At 52.7% G+C, this 13,353-nt stretch overlaps 2 protein-coding genes across 4 annotated transcripts in view; one reads left to right on the top strand and one right to left on the bottom strand.

Annotated features, from left to right (window-relative positions):
• The window catches only part of TG (thyroglobulin), a 251,055-nt gene that overhangs the window by 62,656 nt on the left and 175,046 nt on the right, over positions 1–13,353 (bottom strand). The gene's annotated exons all lie outside the window — the stretch shown is intronic.
• The window catches only part of SLA (Src like adaptor), a 35,008-nt gene that overhangs the window by 2,911 nt on the left and 18,744 nt on the right, over positions 1–13,353 (top strand). The window contains exon 2 of one of the 3 annotated variants that reach the window (XM_077749969.1): positions 9,936–10,033. In XM_077749969.1, coding sequence (XP_077606095.1) covers positions 9,973–10,033 — 61 coding nt within the window. In that variant the 5' untranslated portion in view covers positions 9,936–9,972. Of the gene's footprint in view, positions 1–9,762; positions 10,034–13,353 lie in introns of those variants that run through there. The other 2 variants (XM_077749970.1, XM_077749968.1) reach the window with 2 other exon arrangements.

Here is a 13,353-nt window from a genome sequence, read left to right as displayed (position 1 = left end):
AGAAGGGGAAAAATAGTGGGGGAGAGGGAGGGAGGCAAACCATGAGAGACTCCTGAATGCCAAGAACAAACTGAGGGCTGATGGATGTGGGGGGGAGGGGGGAGATGGGCATGGAGGAGGGCACTTGTGGGGATGAGCACTGGGTGTTATGTGGAAACCAACTTGACAATAAACTATTTAAAAAAAAAAAAAGAAGAAGAAAGTGGGGAAAAGCCCAGCCCTTCCCCCCTGCACCCTGCCAGGCCCTGTACCGACAATATTTTCGGCCACTCGACCAAATGAAGGGAGGCTTCCTTTGTGTCAGGCACCTGGTAGGTAAAGTCTTTTCACTGAGGAATATACTAGACGTGGGCCATGCTCTCAGGAAGGTTACAACCTAGGGGGGGGGTGGGGAGTACACACTGAAAGGAACAAATAGGTAATGGTGTGTGCCCTGATGGGCCCAGGGCCCAGGACGAAGAGCGCAGGTAGACCAGTGTGATCAGTTTAATGCTCACATGACCCTGGGCAGTAACCATGCCTCTTCCCAATTTATGGACATGGCGGCTCCCCCACTCCTCCCCGACCCCCAGACAAGGCCTCCGAGTCACGGCGACAATCGCTTATGACTTAACACCTTCTGAAATGCAAACCCCAAGCACCCAGAGCGTCAGGACCCGATCCTTGACCTCGGCTCTATCAGCACACCTATGGGTCCGTCTACGGAATACCTATTACGTAGGAGACCCTCTAGCACATCAGAAGGTAACAGCATCCTAAGCTTTTCATAAACAAAGGATAGATTCTGCCTTATACAGCCCTCCATCCAATCCCTTATGCCTGCGAACACACACTTAGGAGCCCTGCTCCAGAGCCAGACGCCTGGATTCAAATCCTACCTCCACCTCTTACAAACACCTCCGACAAGTTCTAGAAACGCTCTGGCTTCAGTTTCCTCAGTAGCTCAGGGCTCAGAGCAGAAGGGCAGAGGTGTGAGGGAAGGGCAGACAGCTGGCTCTTCTACGAGCAGCAGTGGCTTCGCAATGGTCAGAAGCAAGGGGACTTGAAGGACGCTGGTGGGGGATGTGCCAGCTCTCACGCCTGTGTGCCTTCTCTGGTTTCCCAGCAATCCTAGCTCCTAGGGTGTTTGTTAGCTGATTTCAAATGTTATTGTGCTGGGATGAGGGTAGTGGAAGGAATCAGGGTTGGTAGTAAAAAGAATCAGAGTTTGGGGCGCCTGGGGGCCTCAGCTGGTTGGGTGTCTGACCTCAGCTCAGGTCATGATCTTGCAGTCTGTGAGTTCAAGCCCCACGTCAGGCTCTGTGCTGACAGCTCAGAGCCTGGAGCCTACTTCCGATTGTGTGTCTCCCTCTCTCTCTTTGCCCTTCCCCTTCTCATACTCCGTCTCTCTCTCAAAAATAAATAAACATTAAAAAATTTAAAAAAAGAAGAATCAGGGTTTGAAAGCTAGCCTGGCCATGGAATGAGCTGTGTGACCCTGAGCAACGTAGTCAGTCTCTCTGAGACTCCATTTCCTCATCTGTACGATGTCTGGTGGGCTCTTGGGGGCATCAGATGAGTCACTGTACTTCAAACATCTGATTTAGACCCTCCATGCAGTGGGTGACCATCATCAAGATCAGGGTCTCTTCCTGGAAAGCAACGGAGAGGTCTTCAGGTAGCTGTCCCAAATAGGAATAACTGTGGGGAGAAACGATTCCTTCCACAGGTGTATACTGGCTTGTGAGGGCCCACTGTCTACACCTCTTCCTAATTCTGCATCTGAGGATATCACATTGCAAGCCGGAAATCAGCCATGGTGGGAGTATTTACATCCCAGAAGTGAGTGACAGCTACAAGTTAGAATCCTCCTCCCTCTGCCCATCACTGCTTGTTAACCATCTACTACCATGCTGCTAATGCCTCTCTCCCTCTCTCTCTCTCTCTCCCTCTCTCTCTCTGTCTCCTGGGCACACTGTCCCTCCACTCTCTACCTTTTCTGTTCTGTTTCCCTTAAGGAATAGCTTCTGCGTTCCAGCCACGGGTAAAATCACATGTGGCCATTGTCTTTACAGCACTTTCAGTCATTTGTCGAACAATCACACAAATAACTGTTACAATCATAATCCACTTAAAGGGCAATGCAGGGTTCCTGAGGAGGTTTAAAAAAAAAAAAAAAAGAGTAGCTCAGTGTTTCTCACCCTTAGAAGCACATCCAAAGGTCCTGGGGTCTCTAGAGAAAGGCCAGTGCCCAAACCCCACTAGAGGAAACGTCTGAGAACCCCACCTTGGGGTTAAGACTCCTGCATCTGTGTTGTGATGGGTGACCCACGGCGAGGGGCGAGGACCCTGGACCAGGCGGCTCAGCAGAGGCAAATGATGTTATTAGCAAAATATCAATTTCATCTTGTTCGATAAGGTTATGAGCCACCCTGTTGATTCATGTGTGGGAACAAAGAGGAAGACTAAGTCTGCTGTGTGACGTGATATAGTAAGAGAGTCGCCAGCTTTAATCCCTGGGCCCGCATGTCTAGGTCTAGGTGACCTTTAGCATCTGCACGCAAGTCTGCATCAACCCCCGCCTACGGAAACCTGCATTTCCCAAGTATCTGTGTTTGGAAGGAAAGGAAAAGACTTATCCGCATTTATAGTTTCTCCGTTCTGCGTAATTGTGTACCTGTGTGATCTGATATCAATAATTGTCTTTGCGACAGTTTTTTTTTTCCGTGTATCTGATGTCAGTGTTTATGATGTCAGCTCATGGGTCATATTATTTATACCAGCCCTCTGTACTGGTGGCCTCTGTGTATAAAAAGCTGATGGAGGAAAGAAACAGACGGTGGGGAGACCTTTTTTCTTTTTCTTTGATGCGATGTTAAAGCCATGTCAGGAGCGACTTTCTGCCTATCTCTCTGCGCCAGACCCCACACCACACAGACTGTCACCAGGTCTGCCATGAAGGCACTTCCTTGCTCATGAAACATTTACACTGGCAGAGATGCGAGCCACACGGACCCCATGATGTGGGCATCCGTCCTACCTCCCCCTCTCTAATTCTTGTGAAAACCCAGCAAGGCAGATGTGGCCACGTCCATTGTTAAAATAAAAACACACAATGGAAAAAGGCTTTGTGATATAATGAGGGTGAGACTGAGATTTGCCACAGCTCTGGCTTCTTCCCATGATGTCAGAAAATGTTTATCGTAATCTTAGGGTAGAGCTGAGTCTCCGTTAGCCTGAGGACACATGAGATCCCTTTCTGGGCATGCAAGTGCAGAAGGAGCCAGAACCCAGGCTCCTGGACACACGGATCAGGCAGAATGGTGGACAGAGTGCTGGACAGGGAGTCCTGGCCCCTGTCCAAACTTCCTGAGTGACTGTGAGCAAGTTGCTTGCCCTCTCTGAGCCTTTTCTTTGTCATACGAGGGCGTTGAAGTGCTGCTTTTCAGTTGGTCCTTTATGATATCCTGGGATTGGGTTGTAGCATCGAGAGGGTGGAGGGGTAAGGGTGCTGAGCCCCCAGCCCCCAGCCAGGAGCTTGCTTTTATCTATTTTACATATTCATCTTCTGGGAAAGCTCTTTTTTTTTTTTTTTTTTTTGGTTTATGTATTTATTTTGAGACAGAGACAGAGAGAGCAGGGGAGGGGCAGAGAGAGAATCCCAATCCATGCTGACAGCACAGAGCCCAACAAGGGGCTCAATCCCACAAACCATGACATCACGACCTGTGCCAAAATCAAGAGTCAGACGCCCAACTGACTGAGCCACCCAGGCGCCCCTGGGGAAACTCTTAATATGGGATTCAACCAACAGGTTTGGAATATCCTGGATGAGAGGACCCCAAGGTCTCCTCCAAGTGGCCACGTAAAGGCTGACTTTGAGCTAGGCAGCAGGAGGAAGAGGGAGCCCGCAAGCACCTTTCCAAGCTGGCTGTCTGTCCCGGCCGGTGCGCCAGGAGCCATGGCCACACCACAGCCCTCCCTCCGCCAGGCAAGAAAGCAGAACGAGGTGGGGTTGGGGGAGGGGAGCAGGCTGTGGCCGCACCTGCCCTGAGAGGAGAGCAGGGACCGATGTGGGTCCCAGGGCAGGCGCACCTGTCGAGTGAGGTCAGGATGTGGTGGGGTGCCCCCCGGAAATCCTGCACGATCCTTGCCAGGGAAACCCACCAATGCTAAGCCTCTGTTCCAACACTTGTTCCTGGTGCGCAGCGTCAGAGCCCAGGCAGCACCGAGCAAGCCCCATGTCTGCTGGGTGGGGACCAGGTCCCGGTCACAGTGGACCGGATAATTGAGGAAACAGGGCCACGAACCATTGTCTGTCCCAAGGCTTTTCCCACACGGTATTTGAGAACCGTGAGGCCAAGGAGGGGAAGAGAACTGCTCAAGCTTGCAGGGAGTTAGCTGGTCACCAGATACCCCCAGGGGATCCAGCTTCGGTAAGTCTTTAGCTACTTGATTTACCAGACGTATCTCTGCTTTAGGTATGATCCGTAACTGAATCCTCAGAACAACTCTTTAGGGCGCATATCTGCCTCCCAAACCTAGAGATTTAACAATCAAGGCTCAGAGAAGTGCGGGAACTTGGCAAAGGACACACAGCCAGTAGGTTGGGAGCAGGGATCCGAACTCAGGCCTGCCTGCCTTGAAACCCCGTTCAAAGCTTCCTTACTCTTTCCAAGCTCTGCTTCTGACTATGAAAGCAATGCATGCCTGTGGTGGACCCCCCTGCCCCCACAAGGAGTTTAGAAAGGTGTAAATAAGAAATCGATGCATTTACCTGATAAAATCACTCCCTGGAGAGAGAGCTCTTGTAAACATGTTGGAAATGATTTCCTTCAACATTTTTCTATACCTATCTGCAAATGTGTGTGAATTTTCGACAAAATTGGGGTAAACACAGCTGGGTTTTCTCGTTTCTTTCCCCTCTCAGCCCCCACTCTCTTACAGCATTGAAGAGTTTCTTTAAAATAATGCTGTGAAAGGGTGGAAAACACTCGGCGTGACTCACTCCGGCTCTTTTGACCACATCAGACCACCTAAGAGTGGTCAACCCAGCTGAGACCTGAGCACACCTTAACTGCCTCTCTCTCCTGTCCAATGCCACCCCCCTTCCCCACCAGATCCCCAGACATGGGCTTCCAAACATTGCCACCTGATGTCCCAGAGACCCTTCTGGACTTCCCAGTCCCTTGTATTAAAGTTTCCCCCAAAATTTTACGGTCCCAGAAATTTACTTTGATAGCTTTAAAAAAATCAGTTTTCTGTGAACCAGAGGGCAGGAGAGCAGGGCAGCGTTACACGGAAGGTGAGAGCACAGCCTTGGGAATCCGGCAGACCTGGTTTGAAGCCCAGGCTTACCTCTTACTGGTCGTAGTAAGAGCCTTGGCCAAGTTAATTTATCTCCCCTCTGAGGGGACCTGGTGGTGAGCAACCTGGAATACGGTGGCTAGAAAATGCTGAGCAGCCACCGTGATGGTGATGGTGGCTCTGGTCACTTCTGCCATTGTTGGGGCCAGGATACAGCGGATTGTGACATTCCGCAACTGGTGGCATCANCTAAGGCCAAGGGAAGAGTGCGTCCCTAAGTAGATTTTTACATTAACTAAACCTCATCAGCAAGGTTTTCCAAATGTCCCTGGTTTTATAACAGAGCCCAGACTCGTCTTCCCTTGGCTGGGGTTCCTCAACTCTCTGCCCCCCTCCAGTGCTTGAGGTAGGGGTTCAGGCTACTTTCCTTTCCAACAGTCAGGCCTGGGCAGTAGGAGCCCAAAGCGGATAAGGTACACAGAACTGTCCTGTGATGCCATCGGGGAATGGAAGGTTCTGAGTAGCCCGACTGCTGTACTTATAAGATAATGCCGAACACACAATGAAAGGATCCCTGATCTGGTCCGAGAGAAAGCTGGCCAGAAGAGGGTGCCCGGTGAGCGCCTCCCACACTCTCTAGGCAACTCCCTGCCGCCGTGTGACCTCTCCGTGCCTTGTGTCCGCACGGCCCAGAGGTCCTTGGTGATCTTCCTTCCTCCCCACTGTAGAGAGGCAGCGGTGCGGCCCCTGGGAAAGGCCGTCGGTGCCGAAGGCAAGAGAGGTAGGTGTGCCCGGCATTCCTGCCCTGCACGTTTCTAGCTCTCGGAGTGTGAACAGGTGAGCTTGCTCGCTGACCCCCACCCTGAGAAGGTGGAAGAGGAAGTCTGCCCCCCTCCCCCCGAGGGATGCCGGGGGATTAAATGCAGTGGCATCTGCTAAATGAACGGCCCACCAGAAGGTAGAGCACATAGGAACAAACTTCCCTTGACCTTGAAAGATATAAAGACAGGATCAGGATTCTGTAATGGAGCTTGATAAGAGATGTGATGATGGTTCTTTTATTAAGAATTCTTAAAAAGTCACTGAGTCTTGATTCCTAGAATTAAAAGGGGCTAAATAGGGGGCGCCTGGATGGCTCAGGGGGTTAAGCATCCGAATCTTGATTTTGGCTCAGGTCATGATCTTGCAGTTCATGGGATCGAGCTCTGCCTTGGGCTTTGCCCTGACACTTCAGAGCCTCAGAGCCTGCTTGAGATTCTCTCTCTTCCTTTCTCTCTGCCCCTTCCCCACAAACACACACACACTCTCTCTCTTTTTCTCAAAATAAATTTAAAAAAATAACTTAAAAATAGGGGGCTAAGTGGCTGGTCTTTGGAGACTATCTTTTTCACTCATCTCGCTTTGCAGAGGAGTAAACTGAGGCCCAAGTTCTCACAAAGGAAACAGCATTGCTCCAAAGACCAAGGGGAAGGTATGAGGCAAATTCCAGCTCTGATCCTTGATATCCCAAAGAAAAGGGAGAAAGAAACCAAACGTTCAGAGCTAATTTTAATTAACTCATTTCTCTTTTGCCCTTTCTTTATTATTCCTAGAAGCAATTATATGCCTCATACTCTCTCTCCTACCTCCAGCCCGTGCATAAAACTGTCACCGATTAAATCAGATTTTCAGCCATTTCATTAGGGAGACTCTGGCTCTCGGTCTCTGGGGGGCATTTTTGCTCTGCTCAAATAAAAGCCTCTCTCAGATAAGTTAACCCCTTCCTGGAGATTACAGGAAGCCCATGAGCAGACGACTGAGGGCTGTTGAGACCTTTCGGGTTTTTCTGAACAGCGTGGGATATGGCGGGCTGGTGTGCACGTGTACCTGCAAGCCGGAAGAGACCAGGGCTCGAGGAGCAGGGCAGAGGGAGTGTGTCACCCCGGGGAGCTCCCCGACCTTTGTCGTGTCACCACCCTGGGTATGTTTCCTTTCTTGAACAGACCTCCGTTTTCCCACCTGAACAATGCAAGTTTCAAGTCTTTCTTTTTCCTGTACCGGACTCCATGAATCCCCCCCACCCCCCTGCAAATCGCACACGAATGCTTGAGAATTACTAAGTTGTCGGGAGGGAGTGAAGTCAGAATTCGCTTTGATAGATAACAAGGTCTCTTCCCCACGACTTTTCTGGAATGGTGGTGTGAGGGAAGGAGACAGGGGGGTGCAGGCTAGAGGCTGCTGCCGGGAAGGGGCTCCGAGGGGGGACATGGGATGGCTGGGATGTCTGGAGGGCTGGAAATGACACCCCATGTCGGGTGGGGGAAGGGGAAAGGTACAATCCCTGGTGTTTAACCGATGCTGGGTGCCACGTGTCAGGCTGCGGGGAACAGAATGGCACTGCTGGGGGTCCTGCGACAGACAGCACAGGGCACTGCAGCGTGGGACACACTGGGGGGCGGGGGGAAGGCCAGCCTACATGTTTCAGAGTTGACCTCTCCCCAGCCTGTGCTGAGAGCTTTCTCGAGGCCTTGGCCGTGACAGACAGGGAAGTTCAGGGTCTAGGGTGGCTGATGGGCTCCAGGAGCGCACTCGGAGCAGGACAGAGGCAGCGGGGGCTTGGTGGGGCGTCCGTGCAGGGCACACAGCTGCGGTGCTCTGTATGGGGCAGGTATCTGTCCAGCCAGAGGCTGCTCGCTTCGCTCCCTCCCTGGACGTGTCCACGGTGGGGCCTCAGAGGCAGCCCCCCACCCCCGCCAGGTGGGCGGGATCCCAGGGGCCTGCCTTTCTCTGGGTGTTGGCTCAGGACCCAGCACCGAGCTGCAAGCAGTGAGGCTCCCAGCCACTCCACCGGCGTGGTTTGTCGCACACTTTTGAGGAGCGCATTTTCCTGAGTGCCTTCACTAGGCGTTAGGAGCCAGGGACTTAGACAACTCATCCCTGCCTCCTGTTTAACAGTGCTGCTGTTAAAACCTGCCTGGCCTGCAGGATGGGCCCTGCTGGGGTCCAAGGCATCCCTGTGGGTGTCTGAGAGTGGCCTGATGGAGGAAAAGGGTGACTTACACCCGGAGGGGCCTCACCCTTAAACTGTCTCTGTTGTTTTTGGTCACAAAGACCAACCGGATTAGACGATGGGGTTCTTACATCTGAATGTGCGGCCCATTCCCGCCATGCTTTTCGGGGTGCGTTATGAGCTCACAGCTCTTGTAAGCTTGTGATGGTCTCAGAAAGAACACAGTACTACTCTGAACTGAGTTATGATTGAGGAACTATTCATGTAAACATTCAAAATATATTAACTTCCCAGCAAAATGAATTTTGGCCCTTTCTCATTTCCTAATACACGATCCCACCTCACCACTCCTGCCTCCCTAAATTAGGAAGTGATGCAGACCTCCCTTGATCTTGGGAAAGCCTTGCTGTGAGCATAGACCTTTCTAGAATCTGATCTTGCAGTGCATCGAGGAAGGATCTAAGGCCAGGGTGGGGGTTGTGTTGGCTGACATGTGGACTCCTTCATGCTACTTGGGCCTGACCCCAAACTGCAGACAAAGAAAGGGGTGGAGTAGAAGTTTCCAGCTGGGCTGGGCACCAGCTGGGGGGACCCTGCCCCCATCGATTCTCCTGTTTATCCTCACGAGACAAGAATGGCTCCTGTGCATGGGTGGGGCCTTCTTCTCTGTGCTTCAAAGAGCCCGGGAAAACACATTTTCTGTAATCACCAAGCGTTTTCCTAAAATGCTTGTATGAGGGTCCAGAATCTGAAGGTTTACTGGGACGGACAGCCAGAAAGTACCCCGTAAACGGCAATAACAAACACGGGGTTTATGCCAGGCCAACGTTCCAAGTGCTTCTCGCGTTTTATCTGTTAACTTTGCAGCCACAACCGAATGTCGTTGTATCATCATTCCCTTAAACGGGCAGGAAAAAGGTCAAGGCCCAAGGTGACCACGCTGGCTGGCGCAGAGCCAGAACGTGAACCGTGTCCTACGTGACCTGAGACGAGAGGCTTACCTCCCAGGCACTCAGTTCCCCTTGCTGCACAAATGGGGCCAGGGGTGTGGGGACGTTGCGATAACCAGTGGTCACAGCAGACATATGCGTACCGTGGCGGTGTGTGATCGGAGCCCGCCACAATCGCATAGCACGGTTACGGACTTTCCCGTCTACACTGCTGGTGAGAGCATGCTGAGAACCTTCACGTAGAAGAAAGTTGAGGCAGAAAGTACCCTGTCCTCTCCGTCTTTTGATTGTAAAGCCGGTACCTCCTGAGTGTTGGGCCCCGAACTCCAGGTGCACGGGGTGGGGAGGGTTGGGGCCGGGGTCTTGGGTAGGGAGGCTGATGCCCATCCAGAACACCCCCCACTTTGCACACGGACACCGATGGCTGCTTTCCGACAGCCAGGGTGCGGAGGAATGGAAACTTCTGCCACCAACAGCAGTCGCTGGCAACTTCCCTCTCTGTGGTTTTCTCTGTCATTCCCTTGATAAAAGAAGCAGAGGGCTGAGCAAATGTAACCAACACTCACGAATCTCCCCTTCACATGAAAACACCCGCCCCTCAAGTAGTGAGCTGCCGAAAAATGATGCACGATGTACTCTAAACTGGGTCATTCTTCACCCAGAGGGTTCGGCGCCTGGCTGACTTGCTGCGTGTATCCCCTGTGCTGTAGGCTTCCAGCGTCTTCGACAGCCCGGGAAGAGACAGCGATGGGAAATAGCATGCGATCCACCCCGGCACCTCCCGAGAGGCCTGTGCCCAGCCCAGATGGTAAGTCTGGCTTCTCGGGTCTTGCGCGTGATGCTAAACTCCACCGCTTGACAGCTGGGGGGCCCAACACTGAGCCATGGGGGAGCTGACAGTGGTTGAAGCTGGGCCCCGGGTGCCTGGGCACTCGATGCACCTGCCTCCCTTGTTTGGCGTGTTAGAAAAGATTGAGCGGGGGCGCCCGGGGCGATGGCTGGGTCACTGGCATTGTGGGATGGACCTTCAAGAGCGGCCGGTCCCGCCCTTATTTGACAAGTGGGGAAACTGAGGCTCATTAGGGCATGTAATCAGCTATTCGAAGAGTCAGATCTCCAACCCAGGCCTGTCTGATGCTGAGACGTAGGCCCTTGCTGACCGCACCCCACCAGCCCGTGAGAGGATATGATCGTGAGGCGAATATGATCAGAGCTCTGCAAATGCTTTTGCAGAGAAACTTGACGAAGCTAGAGAGAACTCAAGGGAGTCTTCCTGGAAAGGAAGGAATCTTGAGTCCCCCTGTTAGGATCATGGGGCCACCTTTCCAGGGGGAAGGCACCGTGTCACAGCCCAAGCAGTAATGACAGAAGTCAGGTCCCCACGGCGCTGCCAGGTGGAGGTGGGACTCCTGAAGTAACAGAGCCCTTCGGAGATTGGCCAGAGAGCTGCAGGGGGGACACGGGCAAGCAGAAGGCAGGGGCTGAGAGTGAAACCCCTGGGGCTCTGGGGTGGAGGAGACAGTGACGGCGCACTGGGTCCTCCAGGGGCTGTGGAAGGGGGTGGTGAGGAGGTCATAGGGGATCTATCGTGTCCCCGGGGTGAGCCCCCTTGGGCCACTTCCATCTCCTATCTTACAGCACAGTGTTCAGGCTTGGTCTCCCTCTGCTAATAGCCTGGGTCCCCCCCGCCCAACACTGCACCGAGCAGAGTTCACACGCCCAGATGTCCCCCGTCCTGCCTGCCCCGAGCGGACAGTGGCGGCCGCTCTGTCTCTACGGCTCCTTCCACAGTGAAAGATGTCTTTTCACTTCTTCCAAAAGGGAGATACCCAAGCTATACGTGGTCTCGTGATCCCTCAGATGCTCTCAAGTGAGCCACCCCTCCAGCCCCTTTACCCCCCATGCAAAGCTCTGAACCGTGTGCCCTTATACAGCCCACCTTCTCCAAACCATCTCAAGTCACAGCCTCCTTGCAGAAAACGGACCCTGCAATGCCCAGGGCTCAGCCCAGGACCCATGCACCCACCCACCGAAGCCATTTTGTCCTGAAACGTCTCACACCAGGGTGGGGGGTGCCACATGCTTGAGCAAACCCCGTGAAAACACGGGCCTACAAGGGCTTGCTCATTTGCCCTTATTTTTTAAATGCAAATTCTTGCCAAGTAAGTTTCTCTTTTTCCACTGTGTGGGTGGGAGGTCACCTCGAAAAAGGAGGCGGAGGGGTCTCCCCGGCCCCCCGCCCCCTGGTTGAGAGAATTCCCCAGGTGGGACCCCGTCTGTGATCCAGGCAACCACATCAAGCATTAGCGGCTGGCTTTTCCATCCCCCACCCCTGAAAAGTTTCCCTGGTGATGGGTCCTAATTTGATTTCCTCTTTTTTAAATTTTTTCTGACATCCACTTGAAGGAGGGAGAAGAAAATGGTTGTGGTTCATGCTGTATTAATTCGTTTGTGGCCAAATGATGTTTTCAGGGAACAGGCATCTCCTGAGCTAATATGCGCGCTTACTCATTTGGTTAGGCGCAAATGCCGAGAAAGTACTGCGGGAAGTGGGTGGCATCAGGCCAACATACAATAGAGCTTCCTCTGACGTGGGCCCGAGTCGGGGAGAGTTAAAAACACCCAGAGCCCCAGGCCCTACACCAGGAGGTCAGCAGGAGGCCAGCCTGTAAACTGCAAGGCAAACAGTTTTCTGAGCCTTTAAGAACTGTGTCGTTCCCCCAGGCAGGACTGTGAATGCCTTGCCATGTGGCTTGGCCCATCCGTTTTGTCCTAAGCTTTCCAGAACATTCCCAATCACTCTAGCTCCCGGAGAACAATATCACAAAACCCCTGGGAATGGGGCAGGTCTCAGAGACACATGACCTTGCTGAGCTTCTCGTATTGCCCCCCCCCGTCCCCTCCCCCAGAAGCCATATGACCTTGGGTAAGTCACTTAGCCTCCCGGAAGGCAGAGCTCAGCTCTCCAATGGAGAGCAGAACATTCCCTCCTCACAGCAATCACAGCCCAAAGTAGCTACCTGATGCATGTGGGGGAGTCACTTTTTTTTTAACTCCACTTGGGGTTCCCTGATTGCACTAGGCTAGGTCTAAATGGGCCTGCCCCCCAAAAGTTTTAAAGCGGTTGAATTGGGGGTTCCATGACTTATTTCCGAATCATCCCAAAGAATGCAGTTTGTCTACAGTTTCTCTCGGCAGTTCACACTCTTGCTCTGTGCCAGACACAGGCAGCACAGAACTGAGAAATACCTAAGAACTCCCATATAGCAGGGAAATAGCGTATCTCTACTTTAAAGAGGATTTTTAGATCTTTTCCCACACGCTACCTTTTTATTTTTTCCCCTCCTCACCTTTCATCACCCTGGCCTGAAGCATGGGCTCACTGACAGAGGTAGTAATGCAAACCCAGGCACCGTTCAGACCCCTTTCTGTGCAAGGTTGGAAATCACGCTAAGCAGTGCATTTACATAGCGTCGTGGGTGCTGCCCCAAGGACAGCACTGATGGGAGGGGTTCTGGGGAGGAAGAGGCAGGGGGCAGGGAGGTCTCAGCCTGGCGCTTCTCAGTGAATGATTCTCAGACCACCTGCATCAGAGCCTCTGGAAAGTTGTCAGAAATGCAGATGGCTGGGCCCCACCCCAGATGTGTTCATCAGAATTCCATGGTAGCGGAGGGAACGACCCCGAGGAATTTCTTACAAGCCGCCCCCTCCTGCCCCCACCCACTTAAGCTGAAAGCTTCCGCTGTCCTCGGACCCAGCTCTCAGTCCTGCCTTGACTCTTAACACACAGCGAGAGACGAGAGGGACAGTTTGTTCCCTCAGGGAACACCTTCTCTGGTGTCACCTGTAAATCAGGAATGACTGGAGTGACTCAGCACTTATGACGCACCAGACACAATTCCAATTGCTTCACACACATCCACTCTTCCTCCTCACAACAGACGCAGGAAGTAATCACTATTATCACCTCCACTTCGCAACTGAGGAAACTGAGGCACGGGAAGGCCCAATTACTCGTCGGGAGGCCACACAGCTGGGATCTGAAAGAGGGGCCCTGAATCTAGAGTCCATCCTCTCGCCGCCACATTACATGCCTGCAGACGACAGAATTCCAAGGAGCTCACGTGC

This window comes from Crocuta crocuta, unplaced genomic scaffold (assembly GCF_008692635.1).
Source record: "Crocuta crocuta isolate KB4526 unplaced genomic scaffold, BGI_CrCroc_1.0 scaffold119, whole genome shotgun sequence".
NCBI classification, from domain to species: Eukaryota; Metazoa; Chordata; class Mammalia; order Carnivora; family Hyaenidae; genus Crocuta; species Crocuta crocuta.
Note: the sequence above shows the minus strand (reverse complement) of the source record. Positions and strands in the feature narration are given on the sequence as shown.